Here is a 27,341-nt window from a genome sequence, read left to right on the forward strand (position 1 = left end):
ACAAGGTCGATAAACCTAATTGATACTGTCCTGAGTCATGATTTAAACAACAATAATCACAATAGAGTACTCAATAATTGACAAGAAATAATCACCAACACTGTATTTAAAATTATGATTCTTTATCTAAAATTAGTTCAAATGGAAAGGCAAATCAAAATAAAATCATTATTCTCATAGTTACCTATTCTAGCTAAATGTCATAAATGGGTCAGGACAGGTCTCTTAGTAGAAATCTCCCAAGTCGCCGTCCTCACAGCATCGATCCTCACCAACGCAAGTTCAGAAAGAAGTGGCCTCAAAAATCCAAATGCAATGACCACAGACCCTCTCTAGTCTAGTATATTTATAATAAAAATTACAAAATAAAGCAACATAAAATGTTCTGAGTTTCCGTTGAGCCGCTGAGCAGAGCGAGCAGGAAAGGATGTAGCATCGCTACATTTGGAAAATCTCCGCTCAGAAAAATCACAAAAATAAAAATACGGAAGAAGGAACTCAAGTTTACAAATGTTTCTTTCGAATCCGCTCTTCCTTGATATCTCTAGCAGAGCCACCGCAGCATTGTCATTGTTCATTGTGACCTTATCCTCGTCCAAGGTACTTGGACTTACGCCCAGAACTGCTGTCCTCACGGAAATTTTTTAAACCAGGCGAAGACTGTGGTCAGGTGACTCTCGACCATGTTCAGCAAGGCCCTCTCATCAAAATTCGATCACTCGAATACAGGCTGCAAACGGTAGCCATCTTGTTTTAGGCCAAAATGAACCATCTTAATCGAAAGAAATACAAACAACGTTACTACATCATCGCAATGATTAAACAGTGTTAATTCCCACTAATACCCTTATGTGTATGTAATTAACTAGCCATCTGCAACATATTTAAGCATTAGTACACGTTATTTCAAAAGCGTTTTGTGCTTTAAAACAAACAATACTTAGCAACATTCATTTAATAAAACCTGCACATTATTATTAAGCAACATGTGTGCTTTGCCACGTGTAGTTTCTCTTGTTAATCGGGTTGGTTAATTAGAATTTTCACACAAAACAAATAATTAATAATTATGAATTAGTATTTTTTTTTTTTTAGTCAACACGTATAGACAAAACTGGAGCTTAAAAAAAAACCGATAAATTTTCAACAGAAAACTCTGCTCCAGCACAGCAACCAGAGATGCTGTGCTGCATTGTGCAGGGGGGAGAGAGCATCGCAAGGCTACACATTCTAAGATATGGTGCTGCAGCTCTCATCCACAGCACTGGGATGCCAACAGGCTGTCTAGTGGCACACACTTTTTATTTTGTCAAGACTTTGCGTTGGTTTCCATCATTTTGTGTGACTCTGCACTGAAGCAAAGTCTTGAAAAATGCGCCCAAAGTATCGCACCTGCAATAGAAAGTAAAAGTGGTTCACCTAACTCCCCTTGATTGTTCAGGTAGATATGGCGGAGAATGTATGTCCTAGTTCAATGGAGGAGGTTTGAAGGGAGTCAAGGGTATGGTACAACACAGTTGCCACAACAGCAATAATGATGTGTATGTTCAGCTAGAGTTGTGAGAGCACAGCACTTTCATATTATATCAAAACAGATTTACAGCAAAGTGAGTGCATTCCATAAATAATTAAAATCCAGCCAGCCAGGCCTGGCAAAGAGAAACTGTCCTCAGAGGACATTCTGCGGAGGGCACAGGGGCGGTTCCTCTACTAGGGCGGAGGAGCGTCACCCCAGTGCCAGAAGTAGAAACATAAAATAGTAATAACTTTCAGTTATTATCATTTTATGTTTGGTTGTGGGCGGGGCAGGGGAGGTGAGGAGTGGTGTTCCCGAGTGCGCAAAGACTGTTTGGTCAGACCCCTGGGGCCGCCAAAACCAGTCATGCGCACTCTATCTTTTCTCTATGTAGTCTGCATGCAGCCTACATGTAGAAAATGGCCTCCCCATTAGCCCCTGGCTAGTTGGCGTCCCGACCAATGATTGGCTATGGGGAGGGAGGGAGGGAGCCTGGCTGCCTGCTATGGCTTCCTGTTCCTGGAGAGCAGAGAAGACGCTGGACCCAGCCGGCAGCGGAAAGGTACATTTAATTATTTTAAACTTACCTTACCCACCTCCCCACCCGTCATGCCAGCCGCGACTGGGAAGGCACTCTTTTCACTTACTCCAGAATACATAGCCGTGACCACTACATAGACGCAGCTGACCAGGCAGACTCCTAAGAAGCCCGCTCTGTTGGGAAACCATTCCCTCCAGGTGCCCCTTAAACACAAAGACACAGCAGAAACAGATGTGGAGGATGGACCCTTCTTGGTGTCCTGTATAGGCAGCATGTATTGTCCATTTTGTAAATGCTATGCTTGCAAATATGAAAATGTTTACAGTCAGAGAAAGGTAACTCTAATGACAGGTTCACAAAACGTATTGCGAACAATCTTCCATGTGCCCACATTCTGATGTTTGCAATTGTTATTATTAGGCCGGTGTAGATAATACTCATGATTTCAAACACACAATAAAAAGTGAAACACAAAGGAGCCCCCATCTGCCCCAGGCCGCTAGACTTAATTCATACTTGGAAGTCAATAGGAAAAACATCTTTAAACAGTCCTCCTAGTGCAGCAGCACATTTCGAAAATGTCCTTAGTTGTCAAAACGTTATATATTGCCAGTGGAAATTTAGGATATTACTTTCTTATAATTTCTAATTGAAAAAAGTATCTGGAATTTGTGTATTGAAAGGTAGTTTGTTGAGAAATAGTGCGTGGAGGTATACCACTCCCCCCCCTTTCATGTTTCTTTTTAGGTCTCGCTTAGCGTTGCTCCCTCGGCGAGATTTATTGTTAATGAGGACTTTTAGAAAAGAGCTTGAAGCCCTGCCACTCATTTCCATTGGCTGGCGTCACCGTTTATGCTAAACGGTGGTCTGCCATTGGAAATGAGCTTTCTGGGTTGCCTCCCTTTGGCTTTTTTGTCCGGGCCCACCCGGACTGGCTCATCTGCTTTCCTTCTGTCGTGAGGGTATTTCTTATCTTTGTGGGAACCATATGTTTTCACTCATCCCCGTAAACATGGGGCTGAGTGAAAACAGATGGCGAGCGCTTGTTATTTATGCAGATTTCTATAGCGCGAACTCTACCTGAAGGTATTGGAGCGCTTTACATGAACTCCGGTTACGGTAGACAAGGGCACATTCAGGCACGGGGAGATTATGTGATCGGCAGGCAGGGCTGCTCAGGAGGAGCGCTTGTGGCAGGATGGCACGTTTTTTTTAATTATTTTTTTTTAAGTATGGCGCCACCCATAACTCCTTTGGAAACCTCATTTCCAGACCTTCTTTGTGACAGTGGAATCCCCTCTAATTCTCAGACGTGAACAGCATGGGACTTGCCTCAATTTGGAACCTTCATGCCACAGCTTTAGATAATCACCGCACAACTTAGCCTCCCCAAGTTGATGCGCTTAAACTTTTTTTATTCATTGCTTCTCTTTCTGACCTCGTTGTTCACGTCTCACGTTCCTGACTTATATTTGAAAACTAAGTTGTGTGTCCCGTATATCGTGTAGAATCTTCGTTCAGGACCTGGACACTGTAACCGTGACCAATAGGAACAAGCATTAAAAATGCAATAGGTCTCGCCTTTCATTAAGTTAAAGCCATTTGCTTTGCTATACAATACCATTAGCAAAGCAAATGGCTTTAACATAATCAAAGGCGAGACCTATTGCATTTTCAATGCTTGTTATATTGTGTGTTTGGAGCAATCCTCTATGACTGGATGTAAGAATAGTAACGTAATGGTGTATGAAGAGCGTGTATGTGTGTGTCTGTAGTTCGACTGACTCTGGGGGCTATTTCTCGTTTTGCTTTTTTCAAATAAGCAAATTTGGTCAAATTCATATTAGTGTAAACCGAAGGTTGCTATTAAGCGATGCCTACTTGCAGCATTACAAATGTACTGTGTAGTGGTTTATTCTTACTTTTTTCTTTTGCTTACTTTCAGACATTACCGTGGGATCTCTGGACGGTAAGGCACCAAATTAATAACAATAATAATGCTTAGCCAGACAGTAGTGAAAGCTCTGATAATTGGGTTCTGTTATTACATCACTACAATTTGTGCAATAAAAGCACCCAAATATGTATATAAACTGCGCCTCAATTAATCACACTTGATTACGTGTCTGTGAATTCTTTTGGTTGCTGTTTTTATATTACCTGATTTATGTGGGATCCATGGTCTCATCACGGTTAACTATGAGGGTGAATTTGGCACCAAATCTAGCACACTTATCAGCAAAACTCTACCTCTGAAACAGCCTTAAGTCACTTGAATTAAGAGCGTTCTCGGGTGCCAAATTCACCTGTATAGTGCAATCGCTGCACTCTCCCTCCCCCACCCCCACCCCACCCAATTGTGCTTCCATTCTTTTTTCCCAGTTTTTAAACGTTCTTTACTAGTGGAAACATCGGCCAGCATGGCCTGCAGTAGCAGCAAGATACACTCCATGTCCTTTGTGCGGATGTTACCCGAGTGTCTTCCATCAAACAAGCAGTGGTTCTGGAAAGAATATTGAGGTGTGGCAAAGGACCTTAACTTATCTGCTTTTTCACCACTCTTCTTCCTCTGACCCACCTGACATCATTGCTTTGGAAAAAATGTGTATAGGACCTTTGAATGTGTCCTGCACCCCTTATTTTTGTGGCAATTCCTTGAATGTAAAATTCCATTCTTTTGCTTAGTTGCCCTCTGCTTTCCCATGGCATTGTTTCCCATGGATTGTTGTAAATATCCAAACTTGCTGTGCATGCTCCATTGCATTTAGGTGCCGAAAGAAGGATATTCATTCATTTATGTCTTTCATATGTCTTGATTTATTTAGTTGCATTTGTAGTAGGTTAAACTCCTTCTTGAGGATTACCTTCTTTCTCAGATTGAACCCCGCCGCCAGGAATTCAGGATTTAGCTGCTCCATGAACATCTTTACACCTGCGATGCTTCTGGCTAAAGTCTTATGGGGTTGATAGACATGAAGCAGAAACTTCACCAGTGATGTGAGCAGACAAGTGGACATAGGCAAGGTCCTGGTTTGTTCAGGACGGATTTCCTGCAAGCCCATTTCCCTGCAAGCTCCTCTATCCCATTAATCACCGTAGACTCTTCCTGTACATAACACCGTGTTATGTACAGGTAGACAGAAACAGCGGCTTGTTTGAGAGCCAAGATCCAAATATTGGGGACCTTCAGTTACATCCAAGTGTTGTAGTCAGGCCTGCTGTAGGGGTGCAGCCATTGAACAACAGTCAGCTGAAACCGAGCTAGGGACAGTATTCTGGCTCAGATATTCTGGTAGCACACTCCAGTGGGCAAGAGTGGAAATCTTGTTTGAAGGAACTTATTTCTCAGTATTTCCGAAATTGGTGCATATGGTGGATGGATACTCCTGTTGCGCTGATAACTAATAACTATTTATCGTAGATGGAGAAAATGTCCTTATCTCAAATCGCATCAAATTGGTTTAAATTTTCTGTAGCTTGTCCCTGAGTTAAGCGCATATTAAAATGATTGTACACTCCCCATGCCTGTTCAACTGGAAGTAAATTAAGCGGAACCTGCAAGCAGATCATGGATTGACATCCTCACTGCTCCCTCCCTCGACCTCTAGCCAATGTGTAAATTAAACGTACACGTGGGTGCACTTTACTACTATCTGAATAGTCAAACACATTCCTTGCTACTCATGCGTCGTAATATACATGCACCTTATGGTTCTCATGAACTTTGCAGACTCGTTCCCTGCTGCGTGAAATGTTAGCAATGTATACATTTGGCATCCATTATGAAAATCATGCAGTTGCTTTTTATTCTATTCATCCTGTTTTGGAATATTGTTCACATAACTTTTCTCCCTCCCCACACACACACCACACCCCCTCTGCCTTAATACACTGCAGTATTTGCTTTCCATCCATTTCGGCACAGATAAGAATAAAATGTGAATTCATTCAATGTGAACATCCAGAAATCATAGTGTGTGGACACTAACTAATGTAATTTCCCTTTCTGGAGGTTCACAGTTTACAAAGGTAAAATGTCTCAGACTTAAGTCCAGGGCCAGCTTTAGCGCTGGTGGCGCCCAGTGCGACATTGTTTGTTGATACCCCCCCACCCCCAATCACCACCTTTGCCACGGATTTCCTCACTACCACCCTTTAACAGTGCCCTTCAAGTCTCCATAACCACTCTCAATCAGATGCATTTTATTAGTTGTATAGTACCACTCACACCAAAGTGGGGTGTCAGAGCACTTTACATAACACACACATTAGACAATCAATCATACGTGTGTAAATCAGTGTATAGGACATGTTACATAAGACCAAGGACTACAGGGTGTTGGAGTCACATGTCATCCATATTGGTATACAGTATAGTTAAAAAGGATCTGGTGTGGAGAAGCACAAACTCAGAATTTAAAACATAACACCTTGGTTGGGGGTTCTCTTTAATAATAAGAATTGATTTCTATCCTTTTTTGCAACAGGACAGCTCTTTGAGGACAGTTAATAGCTCACTGTTCTATATTATGATTTTAACTTATAAACTGCGAGTAACAATAGGATCTCTCTGACAAAAGCAGTAACCCACTGACCTATTTACATTATAGGCACTTTGTAATGAGCATTGTGCACATTCTTTGCAGCAGAGTTGTGTGATGGAGCAAAGCATGCCTCAACAATGCATGCTGTAACCATGTGGTTTTATCCACAACCGTGTCTTTACCACACAGGCCTTTACCACGCAATTTCGTAGTAATGGCAAAGAGACATGTGGTAAAGATCACACTTCTGCCCCTCTGCCCTGAATCCTAAAATGTGGCCCTCCGGCAGTCTATTCTACCCGCCCCAGCCCTATAAACTACCCCAACCCCCTATCCTAATCCTTAAAATCTAACCCCCTTTCCCCAAAAAACTACTCTGACCCCAGCCCCCTTCCATGAGCCTACCCCTACCCCCCTGCCCCAGTCCATCTGCCCCCTTGGCCTTAAAACTGCCCCTTTCCTGTCCCATGCTCTGAGCCCTAAAACCCCTGAACCCCCAGCCTTCAAAACTACCCCAACCCCCCAGCGCTCAAAACTACCCCCAAACCATACAAACTACCCCCCACCTCCGTCCCTTGCCCTGAGCCCTAAAACTCCAGACCCCCAGCCATGAAAACTACCCCGACCCCCTTCCAGCCCTGAAATTACCTCCATCCCATACAAGATACCCCCACCTCTCACACGTCACATCCTCTCCCGATCCTTCCGCTTCTTTCTTCCGCAAGCCAGCCAGCAACTAGACTGTGCATATGCCTTAACCACGCATATGCATGGTCAAAGCATATGTGTGGTTGAGGCAAGCGTAATCATGCTTGCAATGTCGAAACATGCATGGCTGAGGCCACGCTGATTTGACTATTTCCCTTGCATCAGGCATATTAACTCTCTGCGCTACCTTACGATGAGTCAAAACTTCCACTAGACATAACCCAGGGGCATATTAACAAGCGGCAGCAATAATTATCACTGGCCGCTCTTAGCGAGAAAAATGTTATTGCTGGATATCGCAGGAAATTATCGCCATGCTAGTGTTGTATTAACAACGCATAGCGCAAGGCGATAATTTCCCAGCGATAGCGATGTTTTCCATGGAACATCGCTGGTTTTCCAGCGATGTTTTCCATGGAAAACGGCGATAACCTTGCTGATACGACCCTATGGTGGTATCAGCATACTTCACCCCAAATGGTAAGTATAGCTAAGTCTGCATGTTAGCAGACGTTAGTTTTTGGAGAAAACAGCTGTTTTCTTCAAAAACTAACGTCTGCTAAAATGCGTGGGCAGCCTTGTAAATATCGCGATGTGTATATCAGCAATATTTACAAGATTATACTGCCCAGTGACGCCCCCTTTGCATCTCATTAGAGATGCAAAGGGAGGCATTGGGTAAAAGGGTGCTAACATGCGCTAATGCATTTTATCACCCTCATGTAAATAGGGCAATATTTTTATCTCTGCTTTTTTGGCTTTAAAAGCCAAAAAAACGGAGATATGGCCCTTGTAAATATGCCCCTCTGATCTTTCTCTAGGAAGAACATTAATCACTAAATAACTTTATTTATCAATTGGCAATAGAGAATGTTGATACAAACATATGGAAAGATTGGCGAACTCTTAGCGAGAGAACATCGTTCATGTGAGTTAACTTGACATTTGCCTGAAAATTGATGAAGGCAAGAAACACAGTAGGAGATGCTTTTAAAACCGTAATATACTTGCAAACAGACCCCCCCCCCCCCCACCTGAAGTCGGTGCCTGGTGCGGTGTCACTGATCGCATCACCGTGGAGCGAGCCCTGCTTAAGTGTAAACTTTAAACTGATCTTCTCTTTGAGCATGTGAATAAAGTATCACTTTTACATGCATAAGTTTGATTTATGTCTATAAAAATCGTCTGCATCAGCTCCCTTATCTACTGTGGCAGCCTGTTGCATACAACCAATTTCATATAATAATTCCCATGAAGGAAAATGCCGACACGAAAACAAAGGTATTAGAAATTATTGACTTTCTGGTGCAGGCTGGTCCTAAGGATTACAGGATATGTGCATTAATGCACACCAGACCCCACTGACAGACAGGCCTGACATCAAGCATAGTTGGGAAGCCATCAGTGAACTGGGAGACACTGCACGGGTAGAACTTGAGTGCAATGTGCCGAACTGGGCAACGTCTTTTAACGTTTCTTCACCGAAAGGCCTCTTTCACAGCACAGGCATGTTTTAATATAGCTGAAGCAGATCAAGTGTCAATTGCTGTGACAAGAGCACACAAAATGTATTAGTTAATTTAACTAAATCCCGAAGACCCCCAGAGATATTTCTCAATGTGTAATCGCTGAATTTGTTAATTAAAATTTTAAAATGTATTTATATATATACACACACACAAGCGCACACAGAGATTGACAGATCGATAGATAGATGGATAGATGGATGGATAGATAGATAGATAGATAGATAGATAGATAGATAGATAGATAGATAGATAGATAGATAGATAGATAGATAGATAGATAGATAGATAGATAGATAGATAGATAGATAGATAGATAGATAGATAGATAGATAGATAGATAGATAGATAGATAGATAGAGCTCATTTGATATCACTCACATATGCTATATTTTTCTTCCATACAGACATCCAATGAACTTGTTCAACCAGTAAGTATGTTCTCAGATCCTATTTGCTGTGTACAGTTGGTGTATAAAACAATTGTTTTACTAACTGCCCTTGTACAGACTTCTTGCGTCGCTGTGTTTGCAAGGCTTGCTTAGTTATTGTTGTTTTAAATTTCAAACTTTTATTTTATGTTGAATATTTCGATTTATTTATTGCAAATTGGTGACATTAGTATATTAACATAACATGACAATATTGTTTTCGCATTCATCATCATCTTTCATCTTGTTTTTTTTTCTTCACTTTTCTGTTTGCTTAAAGCCTGACTCATCAAAAAGTCTGTCCATGTGCAACCTGGCCTTGGAGGAACCCCCAAACTCTGGGCCAAGAGAAGTTACTGTTAGCAGATCCAAAAGTGATGTAGGGGCAGCCAACCGGGGTCTAAACCCTAGCTGTGTCACTGTGGCCCATGAATATGCTGTAAGCAGTTCTATTACTGTATCACCACCCACTGGCGAAGCCGAGCAACCTCTGTGTGAGATCATACCCTCTGGCCCAGCATATGAGCAGGATTACAGTACTGCAGCATTGACCACCACACATGACAAGATCAGGACATCAATGCCGGTGCAGCTGGATATTAGAAAAGTAGCGTATGCAGACTGGGACCAACCTACAGAAAATGAGAGCAGTTCCGACATGTCTGCCATCGGAGATGATAGTTTGTCGGATGAAATCCAGTGTGAAGTGGAAAAGGCAGATGAGAAGGAAGAGCAATCTGTGGGGGTAGGTTTAAATCAATTTGAACAGCTAGAGGCTAGACCTGTTCCTATCGAGACAACACCTGTAGTGGAGAGTGAAGAGAATGAGATTAGTAGTGTGCTGCTTCTTGATGACATACCTGTTCAAGAAAATGAAGAGATAAGTAACGCAGACGTTGGCATTGGGGTAGAGCAGGGACACACAGAAGGACTAGCTTTGAGTGAAGATGGCATATATGGAGCAGAGAACTCAGAATATCAAAGAAACAACGAACTAAAATTGGTATACTATGAGGCGAGTAGTGGAGACAATTGTGGGAGGTCACTACATAAATCAGAAAAGAGTTACAGGGAAACAATAGTAGATAACGGCCAAAACAGCCAAAACACTGAGGAAGAGCCAAAGAAGGCACCTTCTTTCCGAAGTGATGATGACTGCACACACCTTGGTCCAGGAAAGGTTAGCAAGGGAAGCGAAGAGGGAGAGACCCAACAGGAAGGACACACAGAGCATACTGCACAAGGTGATTGTTTCATGGTTCAAGAATCAGTGAACCAAAGTGAGGATAATAGTTTAAAAAACCTACAAACCAGTGATAAAGGCAGTGAAGTTAACCTGAATATGTGCATGAAAGAATGCACTTTCCAAGCTAAATTAGAAGACATATCAGACGATACTGTGATTACAAACCTAAACAATCCATGGTCAGACATTGATGATGATGTATTTGTAACAACATCAGTGCCAGACTTATCTGAGGACTCTAGTAGTATTATTAATATTTCCAGATGTGGTGAAACCAATAATTGGGGTATAAATACAATTCATATCTGGCCACCCAACTGGGACCCCTCCAGTACTGGCAATCCCTGGGTTGATGATGGTCTATCAGCTGAGCAAACAACTGAGTTTGACCAGTGGACCCTTGAGCAATCAGGTTTAACAGAAGGTGACACGCAGCACACATGGACAGGTTTCAGTGATATTACATGGTACAGTCAAGATGTGCTAGATTCCAATCAGTGCCCTGGGAATGAAAATGTAACTGCCTATGAAAACATTCAGGAGGTCTGCTCAGAAGCGAGATCGCTGATGGCTCGGGATGGCCATAATCTTGCTGGGCCAAGAGAGGAGGTAGCTAGTCCCCGGGTTCCCTTTCCAGTGGAAAATCCAAATCAATCTAGCATCTTGAGGTCATCTCCTGCTAAAGACAACGAGGCCAACAGCTCAGATTTGTCTGAAGATGAAATTACAAACCGGAGATATGGACTAATGTACCTGGAAATAGAGGCTGGAAAAGAAGAGGTACACTGTAACTTTTCCAAAATGTAGCTTAGTCTAGACAGACTCCTTAAGTATTCCTTATCCTTGCTCTTGCCCTTAGCTGCCTTCCATTGCTTTCTTTTCCATGCCCGCTCTACCTAACTGTATGGAAATGTGTTGTGTTTTAAACAATTCCTGAACCAGTGACATGTTGCCATCGAAAAAGTTTACAGAATGACTAAAATCAGTTTTAAATTAGATGGCTTGTGATTGTACTCACTGGTATTTCATTGGACTAGTAGATTCATAGCTGCACCCTGTAACCTTTGACTTGTGTTGCTTTGGTACTTTCATTTCAAGTGACTACTTTAACATCTGCCATGTGCTTAACCTAACTATACATTCTTGTCTAGGGTCCCGATACAAATAGAGCATACCTTCCCCACAGCCCCTTATCCCTTTGCAAGCTGTTTACAACCTTCCACTTCAAAATAGTCAATACATCCAAACCCTCGATTCACTCAGTGCCCTTCATGATCACTCTTTAATAAAGAATAAAAAAGGTCACAGACTAATTCCACTGACAAGCCCTCATCTTCACTTCCTTTTAATCTCTGATTCATCTATCAACTCAATGTACAAGTGCCCTCTGGTTGCCCTCTTCATCATCCAAGCCATGCCCAATCTTAATAGAGTACACATTACAAAAATGTTGCCCTTTTAGTCTTCAAGGTTTGGTTCTCCAGTGCACTAGGTTGCCATTGAGTCATTATTCAATAATCTTGACTCACCAGCCTCCACCTCTCTCATGGTCATCAGGGACTTTAGACTTTGCCTACAGAAGCACCAGTGTTCCTCCCTTTTTAACCAGCTTCTATCTGACTACTCACTCTCCGTCAACTACAACTTACCCTATTCTTCTGCAGAAGACCACTGGACTTTAATCTAGTTTTTACCTCTCTAATTTACTCATTCCCATCATAGACCATTACCCTCATAAAGCTCACTAATTTACGTCAGTCTGCACCCCATCACTGTACGGGGTCCTCTCCACTTCTCTTGGAACATAATTTCCGCCTCTGGATTCTCATACAATTTATCTTTGGTTGAAACCCAGATCGTGCTCCCTTTTCCTTCAATTCTCTATCACCTTCCCTAATGCTAAGATTGTCTGCTTCCCAGAATCAGTGACAGCCACTTGACCTGTGTTTCATACCGTTTCCTCCTGCTACCTTAACAACAACCTCTGTAGTCAGAAACGTTGCTATCCCATTTACCTTCAACAGGAATCCAGTAATTCACCTCAATAATTTCTGTTATGACCACTTCAGCTTGTAAATATTAGGAAAATGTGTCAATAGCTCACCTGCTATGCAGCTAAGCTGCTGCTCAGTCTGCTGGTATTCAGTAAATACATTGGACTTTTGCTGCAGCTTGTTGGCGGAAACCCCAAAATATACTCTTTCTCCCTTTTATAAGATTATACACCTCCCTACATAAAACACTGTGTAACCTGCGACTCTATGAACTACCTTAACAGACCAACAGCATGCCCCCGGGCTGTTAGTCTATCACAAGCTCTGTGTACATTACTAACCATTAAACTAATACGTTGCTTGCCACACATTACCCATCACCAATCTCTTCATGCACCCAGCAGACCCTCTAAATTCAGATTATTCAAGCCTCCTGGCTGTCTTCCTTGCAGCACCCTCTGACTGCAGCCTAAGCCACGTCCACTCTTTATGAGTTTTAACAATAACTCATATTGCTTATCTTGGCTTTAGATCATCCTGAATGCTGTCCTTTCCCAGACACTTTCTACATTTTATAAATACTTGGATATCTACAATTTTGAATATGCAAAAATCAACCAGTTTTCCTTTTATTGAATGTTTTTTTTTTTTTTTTTTTTTTTTTTTTGAAACCGTTTATTGCAATCTCAAATATATACAGGCATGGGCCTACAACCTTCCGGCCGGCCGCTAAAGTGACGATAACAAATGACATACATACAATGAGGCACTTAGATTTACATAGATACTAAGGCAGGAGGTATCCACAACGCGGGCCATACGGCTCTGAGCCCACAATACGGTTTCATTTTATACAACACAACAACAAAAATAAACACACACCCGCAAGGCAACCCACGATCGAAAGTGGCAGCACGTGCTCCTCAAATGGGGAACCCCAAACCATCCACTGAAAACCCCCGAGAGGGGAAGGGAAACAGGTCCAAGACTGGGAGAACACTGTGCTCGGAACTGAGGGAGGGAGTAAACTAGGGGGATGGAGCTGGTGAAGCGGGAGGTAACAACGGCGGCTCGCAGATATCCCCGCGGTAGGCGTTCCAGGGGCCCCATATCTTCACCCATGCCCCAGGCTTACCCCGCGCCACATACACCACCTTTTCTCAGAACATGCACCAATCCATGTGTTCTTTCCAGGCCGACACCGCCGGGGACCTCTGGGATCCCCACAGCTGTGCAACGTCCCGTTTAGCCACCATATAGCCCAGAGTCACCCATCGCGTCTGCGGAACCGAGTAATCGGTCGGTTCCCACACATTCAGCAAACATCTCCTCGCTTCAGGCAACAGCGCGACATGCGTAACCGCTCGCAGGACCTCATGCACACCACGCCAGAATCGCTCCACCCTCGGGCATTCCCACAAAATGTGCAAAAAGGTCGCTGAAGCACCACACCCACGCCTACACAATCCGTCCTCGGCATAGCCCATACGCAGAAGCCTTGGCCCCGTCATGTACACCCGGTGGAGTATCTTAAGCTGGACGAAACGAAGGCGAGCCGGGATGGCCACCTCCTTCGGAGAGGCCACCGCGGAAATCCAGTCCTCGTCGTCCAACTCCAGCCCATCGGCAACCCAGGCCTCGCGGAGGCCAGTCAGTAAGCCCGAGCGATCATTTATCAATTTCTTGTAAATGAGGGAGATCGTGCTGTCCGGAACATGGCCATCTAGCACTCGATCCTCCAGGGGGGAGGACTCCGGGATGGAGGCCACATCTGGGAAGACGGAGCCCAGCGCGTGACGGACCTGCAGGTACCGAAAGTATTCACTGCCCCGCAGCTGAAACTCCGCCTGCAACGTCTCGAATGTTTTAAATCCTCCCCTCGTCCAGAGATCCCCCACTGTACTGATGCCTATGGTGTCCCACTGCTCAAAGCCCTTCGAGGTCCACAGAGAGCCCAACCTCTCAGACGCATACAGCGGTGACGCCCGGGTCAAACGGTCCATCCAGCCCATAGCTGCATTAGCCGCGTGCCATACTCGCACCATGACACGCGTGGGTCCCGTCAAGCGGGAATCGGGCACACTAGCGTAGAGCGCTCGATTATAGTCGCCACCGGGCAGGAGCATCTTGTCCATTTCAAATGCCGGGTTTAGGGCGGGCACATAGAGGCCCTGATTAATTGCAGCTAACTGGGAGGCCCAGTAATACCGTTTGATATCCGGGAGGGCAATTCCTCCGTCGTACCACGGGAGCGTCAACTTTGCCAAGGCTATACGCGGCCTCCCATCCCAGAACAGGCGGCGCTGTAGACCTTCCACTTCACGGAAGTAGCGCGCTGGGACCAAGTCCATAGTGTTCTGGAGAGCGTACAGGAAGCGCGGCAGTGACATCATCTTGAACAACGCCGCCCGGCCGAGCGGCGAAAGTGGCAAGCGCCGCCAGCGCGCGACGTCCTCCTTCAAGCGCTGGAGGGGGGGAAGCAAATTTCGCTCGTAGCGGGCCACCGGGTCCAGCGTAATGTAGACACCCAAGTATCGAAATCCCTCCGAGGCAATCTGGATCGGACAGCCCCGCGGGAGGACAGGAGCCTCCCCGGAAAGCACATAGATACAGGATTTGGCCCAGTTGATGACAAGGCCTGAATTGCGGCCAAAAGAGCGCAGAACATCGACCAGGACAATCAGTGATTTGCGCGGGGAGGCTAAGTACAAAAGGATGTCTGCATAGAGAGACACGCGGTCCTCATACTCAGGGGTCCAACGGAGACCTCGGATAGAAGGGTGCCACCGCAACCACTCTGCCAGGGGTTCCAAAGCCAGTGCGAACAGGAGCGGCGACAGGGGGCAACCCTGTCGCGTGCCCCGTCCCAGCACGAATGGGGCCGAGACTCGACCATTCACCACCACCTGCGCAAGTGGGTCCGAATACAACAATTTGACCCAGCTGATGAAACCCGGCCCAAAGCCAAACTTCGCCAGCATCGCCCAGATGTACGGCCACTCGAGTGTGTCGAACGCCATAGTGGCGTCCAACGACGCCAAGATGGCCGGCTCCCGCACGAACGGAACACGCGCTAGCACGCCGTGCAGGCGTCGCAGATTAAGAGCCGTATTGCGATGGGGGATAAAGCCGGACTGGTCTTGGTGGACCAGGTCGCCCACCACGCCGACCAGCCGGTTGGCGAGCACCTTGGCGAGGATTTTAGGTTCCGCATTCAAGAGCGAGATAGGCCGATAGGATGTGACCCGATCTCGAGGTCTCCCCTCCTTGTGGATGACCACGATGGTAGCCAGACGCTGGTCTGGCGGGAGGGAGCCCCGCGAGTGGGCCGCAAGGAACATTGCGCGGAGGTGGGGTGCCAGTACATCCGGTCGCAGCTTGTATAACTCGATAGGAATGCCGTTCGGGCCCATGGCCTTGCCAGAAGCGACCGAGCGGATAGCGAGGGCGATTTCGTCCGAAGTGGGGGCGGCATCCAGCAACTCCCTGTCCTCCACAGAAAGGGAGGGGAGCGCGATGTCACGCAGCAGGGCATGGGAATCCTCCTCCGAGCAGGGAGAAACCGGGGAATATACCTCGCGGAAATAATCCGCGAAGCAAGAAACAATGCCTTCCGGCTCAATGACACGCACGCCATCCGTCCTCTCAATCAGCGGGACCACACGACTCGCTCTCTCCTTCTTATCCAACCACGCAATCAACTTGCCCGCCTTATCACCCACATCATACAATCGCCCCTGTTGCTCTCTGCTGAGGCCCCTGGCCGCCTCCGCGACGAGGGCCCTATAGGCCGCCTGCTTAAGGTGCAGAACGTGGAGCGCAGCGTCAGTCACCCCACTCCCCAAATCACCCTCCAATTCAGTAATTTCGGCCTCCACCCGGGTCACCTCCTCCTGTGCGCGCCTCCGGGCATGGGAAATAAAGGAAAGGGCCTCCCCTCTCAGCACTATCTTGAAAGCCTCCCACAGGGAGATAGCCGACAGGACTGACCCCACATTCTCCTCGAAATACCGTTGCAAGGATTTAATCAAGTCAGCGCGAATAGTGGGGTCGCGCAGGTACCAAGCGTTGATTGGAGCTACCCTGCCCTCCCCCCTCGGGAAGACACCAAAGTGCAACAGGAGCGGGGAGTGATCTGAAATGCCCCTAGCCAAATGGCGCACCTCCCCCACCCTCCCGGCATAGGCCGCAGGGACAAGGATATGATCAAGCCGCGAAAGGCTACCATGGGCACCCGAATGGAAGGTGTACTGCAGCTGAGTGGGATGCTTTAAACGCCAGCAGTCTACCAATCCCAGTGTGTCCAAAAGGCCCGACAGCCACGCCTGTGCCCGGGGGAGGTCCCTAGGGGGATAACGATCCATAGTCCCAGAAACCACCGCGTTGAAGTCCCCCCCAACCACCAGAAGCCCCCCCGGAAGGTCAAGAAGGAGGCGTCCCAGGTCCGCAAAGGTGGTGGACTGTAACCCCGGTGGGACGTACACTGAGACAAAGACGACTACTTTGCCCTCCATTCTCCCCACCAAAACAGTGTAGCGTCCCCTCTCATCGTGGCGCACCTCGTCTATTTCTAGCGGGAGCGAGGTCTTGACCATAATGCCCACCCCTCGTGAGCCTGATGTAAAGCCCGAGTGGGCCACCAAACGATAACCACGTCGATTCATGGCACAAAAGGAGTTACCAATAAGGTGTGTCTCCTGCAGAAAGACCACATCAGGCGAAATCCGTTTCAGATACTGCAGGACCACACCCCGCTTAATCCTATCCCCCAGCCCGTTAACGTTCCAGGACAACAAAGTCAGGTCCCTACCCCCCATCACATACGAAAGCCATCATTTGTCCCCCCGAGAGCAACTCAAAAACACCAGTACAATAAAGGGTTTGCCTTGCGGTAGAAACGAACCACACCCCACCCCAACCCACCCATCCCAACAGAACTCCCCCCACCCTGCACCCCTGCATGAGCCCAAACAGCCCCCCCAAAGTGCAGTGTGCCTGTCGCCCCATAGAAGAAAACTAACTAGTCCCCCAGAGGAGGAGGGAGATCCCCCAAGAGACCCCGCACGACCTCCACAGGAGGGGAACTTACCCTAACAGTCAATGGTGACAACAACACAGCCCGGAGCAAGGCCTACCATTAGTCCCTTAGTCCTGATCCAGCGGGCCCTCCCCACCAACCGCTCCCCCCCCGCCCCCCCGGCCCCGATCTCCGGGCAAAGTGTCCAGCCAGTCCCCGGCCGCCTCGGGACGATCAAAAAAATGCGTGCGACCATCTACCTCCACCCTCAGCTTAGCTGGAAAAAGCATCGAATATTTGAGATTCAAGTCTCGCAGGCGACGTTTGACACCCAGAAAGCTTAGTCTCTGCTTTTGGACCGCCGGGGTAAAGTCAGGATAGAAATTAACATCCATGTTATCAAGTCTGACTGGCCCTTGGAGCCTAGAAGTCTGCAGGATAGCGTCTCTGTCCCTAAAATTGAAGATCCGGGCGATGAGAGGCCTCGGAGGGGCGCCGATCTTAGGCCTACCCCCGGGGACCCTATGGGCCCGTTCCACTGCAAAGAATTTGCTCAGCCCCCGAGGTTGTAGGTGGGTGAGGACCAGGTCCTCCACGAACAGATCCGCTGCCTCCGCCTCACGTCCCTCCGGCACCCCGATAATGCGGACGTTGTTTCTCCGGGCCCGACCCTCGGAATCCTCCAGTCGACGATTCATCAGGGCGCTCGCCTGGCCAAGCCTGCGCACCTCCTGTTGGAGGGCCGGCCCGTCAGTTGTGAGGCCCGAAGTAGAGTGGGCCAAAGAATCGACACGGTCATTTGTTTTAGACAGATCGGCTCTCACGAGGCCCACGTCCACGAGGACCGAGTCGATCTTCTGCGCCAGAGTGTCAAAGCGCTGGTCCACCGAGGCCTTCATCTCGGCGATGGCGCCCATGACGTCCCGGAGGGTCAGGTCCGTGGGCGGAACAGGAGCATCAGTCGGGCCCGTGGGGGACCTACGCAGCACCTCCGGAGATCCCTTCTGGAGGGTGTAGCGGTCCATGTTATTGGATTGTTGGGCCGTGCCACGACGGGTCGACTTCACCTTGGCCCGGTCGCCATCTTGTTTTGTGGCCATGGTCGCAATCCCCAAATCGAGCCAATCTCCTCAGAAAGGGGGCAGACAATCCCGTTCAAGGGCTCCGGGGGGGGGCGACCACCGCTCCTCAGGATGGATCGCAGCCGGCAGGCCGGCGGGCAGCCCAACGAGGCCACAGCACCGCACACCGCCCCGCAGCCCAACCTCGCCTGGCAGCAAGGAGGGCGCAAAAGCGAAAGTGAAAGTGCAGGGTACGCGAGCCACCCAGCCTCGCCCGCCGCTGTTGTTCACTTTGTGTCCGGATCGCCCCACAACTCCAGTACGGGGGACCGGCGTGGAGAAGGCCGCAAACCTCAATCGATGCTCCTGCCGGTGTCCGAGGTCCGAATTAGAAACGGAAAACGGGCGTCACCTCTGCACGGGCTCACAAATACAATCCCCTCATCTGGGACAGGATTCTGTCAGGATTTATGCAGGAGGTCGCGGAGGTCCTCGGGAGCCTCGCACCTACGCGGCCATCTTGGTTGCGCGCTAGGCTCCTCCCTTTTATTGAATGTTTCCTTATATCACTCACATAAAATAAATTACTCCATCTTCCTTATGTTTTTGACTATAGTTGAAGCTTACTCTTGTGTCCAGCAAGCACTTCCTTTTATATATACCTACAGGATATTTTAAATAAATGTATATAATTAATTTTATATTGTAGTGAAATAATCTGGTCTTCCTCCACAGAGTAATATTAGTCTGGTCAATTATATTCATGACATTCTGATTACAAAAATATTAATGGGAAGGGCATGAAAGGAGTGTTAATATAACCTACTGGCTAAACTTGAGTGTAATTGTTTAGGCCTGCCTAGCAGAAGAAACAATATTGTGACTGAGACTCATGAAATCAAACATTAGCAGCATCTATAACTTATTACCAAAGAGGGTTAGCATGTGCTGGGCTATAGCAAATGCTCAAAAACACAGCAAACATGCCACCCCGACACAGATGATGGAACATAAACGTAAATTAAATGTGATTGTGCAAAATCAATATAAACAAGTTGTAATGTGTGGACCCAGTCTGGGTATATCTGACCTGCTTTTATTTGTGTCAACTCAATTATTATGTAAATGGTTTTAATTGACACAAAGACCGTGCATTTACAAGACGTAATATACTATCCGCGTCAGTGCACCGTTTGTGTCATCTGTTTCAATTTCGCATTTTCTGCACTCCTGCTCTTCCTCGGGTGTTTTTTTAAACATCCCATCCTATTCTTTCACTTCAAACACTTCTCCTGCTACAGCTGTTGTGATCTGTCAATGCGTGACTGCAAAACTGAGCAGCTTATGATTATTCTTTAACACAATATGACGTCATCTTTACTTTTGCCTAGGCATCCAGCAGTGCATTTAATGGATTCTCACAGGTGAGATATATGCTTGTGTGCACGTTATTTGGTTAAGAACGAGCGAGGTTTTGGTGCACAACTTATTAAACCAGTGTTGCATGAATCTCACAAGAATGATGCACATTTGTTTTGCCAAAAACTAAACTGTTTGATTTTTGGCACTAAATTTGCTCCATGGAGACTTCTAAAATAGCCCCATTTCATTTAAAACGTTTGCCGTGAGAAAATGGAAAACGGAAATCCCGACAGAGGAAATGCTAAGAAAGTGATTTACGAACCTAGAAAAAAACTAAACCTGGTACAAAAAAAGATATCAGAAATGTATAAAAAAATCAAATAATCACAACTAAATCAGTGACAATAAATACCACAGCAATAAGAATCCAGTCACTAAATATATGATCTAAATTCCTAGGATAACTCCTTACAAATGCATTCCGGTGAATCATCATTTTTTTGCACCTTTATCTGAATCTACTAGGCGAATATCAACCAGTTTTCCTTTAATTGAATGTTTCCTTATATAACTCACGTACAATAATCTACTATCTCATCTTCCTTATGTTTTTGACTATATATGAAGCTTACTCATGTGTCCAGCAAGCACTTCCGTTTAAATATACCTACAGGATAGTTTAAATAAATGTATGTCAGTAATTTTATATTGTAGTGAAGTCACCTGGTCTTCCTCTACAGAGTAATATTAATCTGGTCAATTATATTCATTTAAAGAGAGCAACGATGCCAAACGATAGACTACTCTAGGAAGCAACTTTCTCATATGCATTTCTACCACTCAGATATGTGAAATTCTGACTACAAAAATATTAATGGGAAGGACATGAAAGGAGTGTTAATCTAACCTACTGGCTAAACTTGAGTGTAATTGTTTGTTCTTCTATCTAGCAGAAGAACAATATTGTGACAGAGACTTATGATCCCATGGTATTTTCTCCATTTTCCACACACCTTACGGAACTTCCGTGGGCACCCTCTCGCTTTGTATGTGACTCTTTCTGCCGCCATGTACATGTCCATCCCCCTCTTCCACTCTTTCAGCTGGGGAGGTAACGTCGCCCCCCCAGGTGCGGGCCACGTCTCGTTTCGCTATCACCAGTGCCAGCAGTGCAAAGATAAGCTGCTGGAGGCCCAAATCAAAATCTCCGGGAATGCCCAGTAGTATAAATGTGGGATCTAGGGGTAGTGTTGTGCCCAATACTTTACTCAATTCTCCCAACACTTGTACCCAGTATGCGTGGATGACGGGGCAGTCCTAGATAGTATGATAAAAGTCCCCGTGTGACTGTCTGCATCTCAGGCAATGCGGTTCGCCGGCTCGACCCAAATGATGGAGTCGGGCCCTATCTTAATATACTCTGTGCAGTAGGTTTGATATGGAAGAACTAGCAGCCAGGTTACAGAAAGCTGCACCGCCCAGACATGTCACATGAGTATAATAGAATATTGCCCACCTCAAATGGCCAGCTGCTAAATGACCATAAATTGAAGAAATTTAACACGGGGCATGAGAGGCAACATACAATGAAACGTAGAGATAAGGTAAAAAACAAATGAATGTCAGGTAAGAAGTGAGTCCACGACGTTGCTTGTCTTTCTAAAGTGATCTTTTATTCAAGATGATGGTAAAGTTCAGTACAGCCAACGCGTTTCGCCCAAGCATGGGCTTCTTCAGGGCAAAGTGCTATGTATAATGTTGTAACCTTGGTTGATCATGTAAGGTCCACTCTGTAAGTAACTTGACCGAAGTCGAGTTCTAGGAGAACCTCCCAAAAGCAATAATAAAGCGTATCCAGGTAGATGGAAAGAAATAAGTAGATATTCTCCTACGATTCAGTTCTCAATAATGAATAGGTACTTGAGCGTGTTAATCCGTGTTCGGATGAGGTACCGGTTCTCCCTTATTCCGATGTGTCCGGTACCTCATCCGAACACGGATTATCACGCTCAAATACCTATTCATTATTGAGAACTGAATCGTAGGAGAATATCTACTTATTTCTTTCCATCTACCTGGATACGCTTTATTATTGCTTTTGGGAGGTTCTCCTACAACTCAACTTCAGTCAAGTTACTTACAGAGTGGACCTTACATGATCAACCAAGGTTACAACATTATACATAGCACTTTGCCCTGAAGAAGCCCATGCTTGGGCGAAACGCGTTGGCTGTACTGAACTTTACCATCATCTTGAATAAAAGATCACTTTAGAAAGACAAGCAATGTCATGGACTCACTTTTTACCTGACATTCATTTGTTTTTTACCTTATCTCTACATTTCATTGTATGTTGCCTCTCATACCCCGTGTTAAAATACTCTGTGCAGTATCTTATATTGGATGAGTCGAAGGCGAGATTTAATGGCCACTTCTCTATGGTGCATCAGGGCCGCCTCCCGGTCAACTGTTTCTAACGCACCCAGGTTCTGTTCCCATGTTTCCCTCGGTTTCCCCAGTCTGTCTGGCGTGTTATTATTCAGGGTCTTGTATGTTAGGGAGACTGCCTTGTGGGATACCTGTTCCTGCAATAGTGCCCCTCCAGCGCTGCATAGTCCGGCTGAGAAGAGGAGAGCAAGCTTTTGGCTGTCCAGGCATGTCTCAGCTGCACATATTTAAAAAAAATGGGTAGTGTGTAATCCAAACCCTGTCGCTAGTGTCCTGAAATTTTTGAGTTCTCCCTTGGCCACTACGTCACCTATAGTGGAGATGCTGATGGCATCCCATCCCCCAAAGCCCTTAGGTTTGTGGAGCTCCTTCAACCAGATGCAGTGCCAGTGTCTGCTTTGTTGGTTTGCATGCCCAGCCCATCACCTTAGTCGCTCTGTGCCAGACTTCTAGTGTAACTCCTGTGGCCAGGAGTAGGCGACCTCTACCTCGCCCCCCATAAAGGAAATATAATCATGTACGTTGTGCCATGGTGTCTCTCACTAGCCTATAGGTGGGGTGATCTGCCGAAGTGTGGATCCATTCGTTCACCGGTGTCAAATGTTACGCCCAATAGAAGGTCTCAATATCTGGCAAGGATATCCCTCCATTATATTGGATCCGCTGTAGCGTGCTTAGTGCAATCCTTGGTTGCTTCCCGATCCACAGCAGGGAGCGCAATTCTGTGTATCACCCGGAAGGTCTGCCTGGAGAGGGGGAAATACTCATTTTGAATGGCATATAGGAAACGGGGCAGGGTGATAATTTTGAACATGGCCGCCCTACCAAGGATCGTTAGAGGGAGTGCTCTCCACCTCAGCGCGTCAGCTGCAAAGTTAGTTATGACCCGCTGAATATTATTTTGATATGAGAGTTTTCTTTCCGTGGTGAGATAAGTCCCCAAATACGAAAACCCCGTCTGCACTACCTGAAGGGCCCCAGGAAGAGAGGGCCAAGCCTCCCGGACTTCTGGGCTATATATGACCGATTTATGCCAGTTTATGGCATATCCTGATAAGGACCCGTATCTGCTAATGACCTCAAACAGGGCGGGGATTGTGTCATCCGGTTTGGTAACATATAACAAGAAGTCGTCTGCATAGAGTGAAATCTTTTCTTCCCCCACGTCAGTCAGTGTAATTTGGAACCCTCGTATCGCCGCTTTCTGGCAAATCTCGCATGCCACTATTTCTATTGTGAGGGCGAAAAGTAGGGGGTACAGCGGGCATCCCTGCCGTGTTCCCCATCTGATGGGAAAGTCGTCAGACAGTAGTCCATTCACCTTAACCCGAGTGCGAGGGTCCGCGTACAGGAGGCCGATCCATTGTTGGAACTTGGGGCCAATACCAAACTTAACTAGAGTAGCCTCTAGAGAAGGCCAGTGCACAGCGTCAAACGCTTTTTCAGCGTCTAAGGAGAGGAACATATGGGGATCTTCACGATCCTGCACCTCCATAAGTCAATTGTGGGTCCTTCGCAAGTTTTGTCTAGTCGCCCGGCCCGGTAGGAAACCCGTCTGCACCAGTGCCATGATGACCTGGCAGAGACGGAGAGCCAGTATAGTCGCCAGGAGTTTGACCTCTATGTTGAGGAGGGAGATTAGGCAATAGAAAGCGCAATCTTCAGGGGGTTTCCCCGGTTTGTAGATGGGGATAATCGTGGCCATTCAGAGATCTAGAGGTAGGACCCCGTCCTGAGTCGCATCTCGGAACAGCGCCAAGAGGTGCACAGCCAAAAGGTCTGCTCCTTTCTTATAAAATTCCACAGGGAGTCTATTTGGGCCTGGGGACTTCCCAGGATGCAATTTAGTTATTGCGTCTTTAAGTTCGGCAACCGTTATGTCCGATACCAGCCCTTCCCTCTCATCATCATCCAGGCTCGAGGTCTGGATAGTTTCCAGGTATGTTAAAATCTCCGACGGGGTTCCCAGCTCCCGGGCCTTATAGAAATTCTGAAAATAGGAGGCGAACGTCTGTACTATTTGTGTGTCTCCCATCTGCATCCTTCCCTGGTGATCTACTGCTTTCTCCACCCACCGGGCTTCCACTTCCTTGTGACTAAGCCAAGCCAATAGCTTGCCAGATTTATCCCAGACATCATATAGCCTATTAAGGGTCGCCTGTGCCTGTGTTATAGCCTCCTCTGTAGCCAGAGTGCTGTTGCGTGTCCGTCAGTTGTCGGAGAACCTGTGGGTCTTTGCCTGTGTGGTAGCGCTGTTCTAGCGCCAGAATTTGAGTTTCCAATGTGGCTAGCTCCTCTTGTGCCTTCCGCTTTTCTCAAGCTATTCGATTTTGGGCCCTATCGCGTAGCACTGCCTTATAGGCCTCCCACAATGTAACGCCCGACTGCACCGACCCAGATTTTCGGCAAAATAAACTTTCGTGTCGGCCCGGAGTCCCTGTAACACCTCTTTGTTCTGAAGATCCCAGGCCAATAGCCTCCAATTCCCTTGTCCCAACCGGGGCCTCCCTCCCCTCTTAACAAGCAGGGGTGAGTGGTCAGAGATTCCACGGGCCAGATATTCCACCTCGTAGATGTTCCCAAAGGCAGAGTAGAGAAAGACATAGTCCAGTCGTGAGTGAACCCTGTGCGCCCCAGAATAATACGAGTACTGTTGTGTGTCTGGATGCAAGTATCTCCATACATCCACCAAACCGAGGGTGTCTGTCAGTCGAGCCAATTGTGGAGTCGGGGGGGGGGGGGGGGAGGGTCAGCGTGCAATCTAGGTCTATCTGACCTGCTTTTATTTGTGTCAACTCCATTACTATGTAAATGTTTTTAATTGACACAAAGACCTTGCATTTACAAGACGTAATATACTATCCGCGTCAGTGCACCGTTTGTGTCATCTCTCGCAATTTCGCATTTTCTGCACTCCTGTTCTTCCTCGGGGGGTTTTTCTAAACATCCCATCCTATTCTTTCACTTCAAACACTGCTCCTGCTACAGCTGCTGTGATCTGTCAATGCGTGACTGCAAAACTGAGCACGCTTATGATTATTCTTTAACACAATGTGACGTCATCTTTACTTTTGCCCAGGCATCCAGCAGTGCATTTAATGGATTCTCACAGGTGAGATATATGCTTGTGTGCACGTTATTTGGTTAAGAATGGGTGAGGTTTCTGTGCACAACTTATTAAACCAGTGTAGCTCGAATCTCACAGAAGCTATGCACATTTGTTTTGCCCAAAACTGAACTGTTTGATTGTTGGCACTAAATTTGCTCCATGGAGACTTCTAAAATAACCCCATTTCACTTAAAACGTTTGCCGTGACAAAATGGAAAAGGGAAATCACAATGGAGGAAATACTAAGAAAGCGATTTACGAACCGTGAAAAAAACTAAACATGGTACAAAAAAAGGGTATGAGAAATTTATTTAAAAAATCAAATAATCATAACTAAATCAGTGACAATAAATACCACAGCAATAAGAATCCATTCAATAAATATATGATATAAATCCCGAGGATAACTCCTTACAAATATGGTTTGGTGAATCATCACTTGTTTGCATTTTTATCTGAATCTACTACGTGAATATCAACCAGTTTTCCTTTTATTGAACGCTTCCTTATATGACACGTACAATAATTTACTATCTCATCTTCCTTATGTTTTTGACTATATTTGAAGCTTACTGTTGTGTCCAGCAAGCACTTCCTTTTATATATACCTACAGGATATTTTAAATAAATGTATATAAATAATTGTATATTGTAGTGGAGTTATCTGGTCTTCCTCCACTGAGTAATATTAGTCTGGTCAATTATATTCATGAAATTCTGATTACAAAAATATTAATGGGAAGGGCATGAAAGGAGTGTTAATATAACCTACTGGCTAAACTTGAGTGTAATTGTTTAGGCCTGCCTAGCAGAAGAAACATTATTGTGACTGAGACTCATGAAATCAAACATTAGCAAAATCTATAACTTATTAACAAAGAGGGGTAGCATGTGCTGGGCTATAGCCAATGCCCAAATACACAACAAACAAGCCACCCTGACATAGATGATGGAACATAAATGTAAATTAAATGTGATTGCGCAAAATCACTATTAGCAAGTTGTAATGTGTGAACCCAGTCTAGGTATATCTCACCTGTTTTTATTTGTGTCAACTCCATTACTATGTAAATGGTTTTAATTGACACAAAGACCGTGCATTTACAAGACATAATATACTATTCACGTCAGTGCACTGTTTGGGTCATCTCTTTCAATTTTGCATTTTCTGCACTCCTGCTCTTCCTCGGGGGGTTTCTAAACACCCCATCCTATTCTTTCACTTTAAACACTTCTCCTGCTACAGCTGTTGTGATCTGTCAATGCGTGACTGCAAAACTGAGCACGCTAACACAATGTGACGTCATCTTTACTTTTGCCCAGGCATCCAGCAGTGCATTTAATGGATTCTCACAGGTGAGATAAATGCTTGTGTGCACGTTATTTGGTTAAGAGTGGGTAAGGTTTCGGTGCACAACTTGTTAAAACATTGTAGCGCGAATCTCACAGAAACAATGCACATTTGTTTTGCTCAAAACTGAACTGTTTGATTTTTGGCACTAAATTTGCTCTATTGACACCTCTAAATTAGCCCCATTTCATTTAAAACGTTTGCCGTGACAAAATGGAAAAAGGAAATCACAACTGAGGAAATGGTAACAAAACGATTTACTAAACTAGAAAAAACGAAACATGGTACAATAAAAGGTATCAGAAATGTATAAAAGATAAAATAATTACAATTAAATCAATGACAATAAATACCACAGCAATAATAATCAATTCACTAAATATATGATCTAAATTGCGAGAATAACATCATTACAAATACATTCTGGTGAATCATCACTTGTTTGCATTTTGATCTGAATCCACGATTTCATATTTGCAGTAAAAAA

General features: G+C 45.8%; 1 protein-coding gene across 11 annotated transcripts in view; it reads left to right on the forward strand.

Moving 5' to 3' along the window:
* Window positions 1-27,341, forward strand: part of AMPH (amphiphysin) — a 951,873-nt gene that overhangs the window by 787,890 nt on the left and 136,642 nt on the right. For 2 of the 11 annotated variants that reach the window (XM_085607441.1, XM_085607443.1), the window contains exons 13-17: window positions 4,003-4,026; window positions 9,243-9,266; window positions 9,547-10,011; window positions 19,976-20,008; window positions 25,474-25,506. In XM_085607441.1, the coding sequence (XP_085463567.1) occupies window positions 4,003-4,026; window positions 9,243-9,266; window positions 9,547-10,011; window positions 19,976-20,008; window positions 25,474-25,506 (579 nt within the window). Of the gene's footprint in view, window positions 1-4,002; window positions 4,027-9,242; window positions 9,267-9,546; window positions 10,012-19,975; window positions 20,009-25,473; window positions 25,507-26,826; window positions 26,860-27,341 lie in introns of all 11 variants that reach the window. The other 9 variants (XM_085607446.1, XM_085607442.1, XM_085607448.1 and 6 more) reach the window with 9 other exon arrangements.

Source organism: Triturus cristatus, chromosome 5_2 (assembly GCF_964204655.1).
Source record: "Triturus cristatus chromosome 5_2, aTriCri1.1, whole genome shotgun sequence".
In the NCBI taxonomy this organism is placed as follows: Eukaryota; Metazoa; Chordata; class Amphibia; order Caudata; family Salamandridae; genus Triturus; species Triturus cristatus.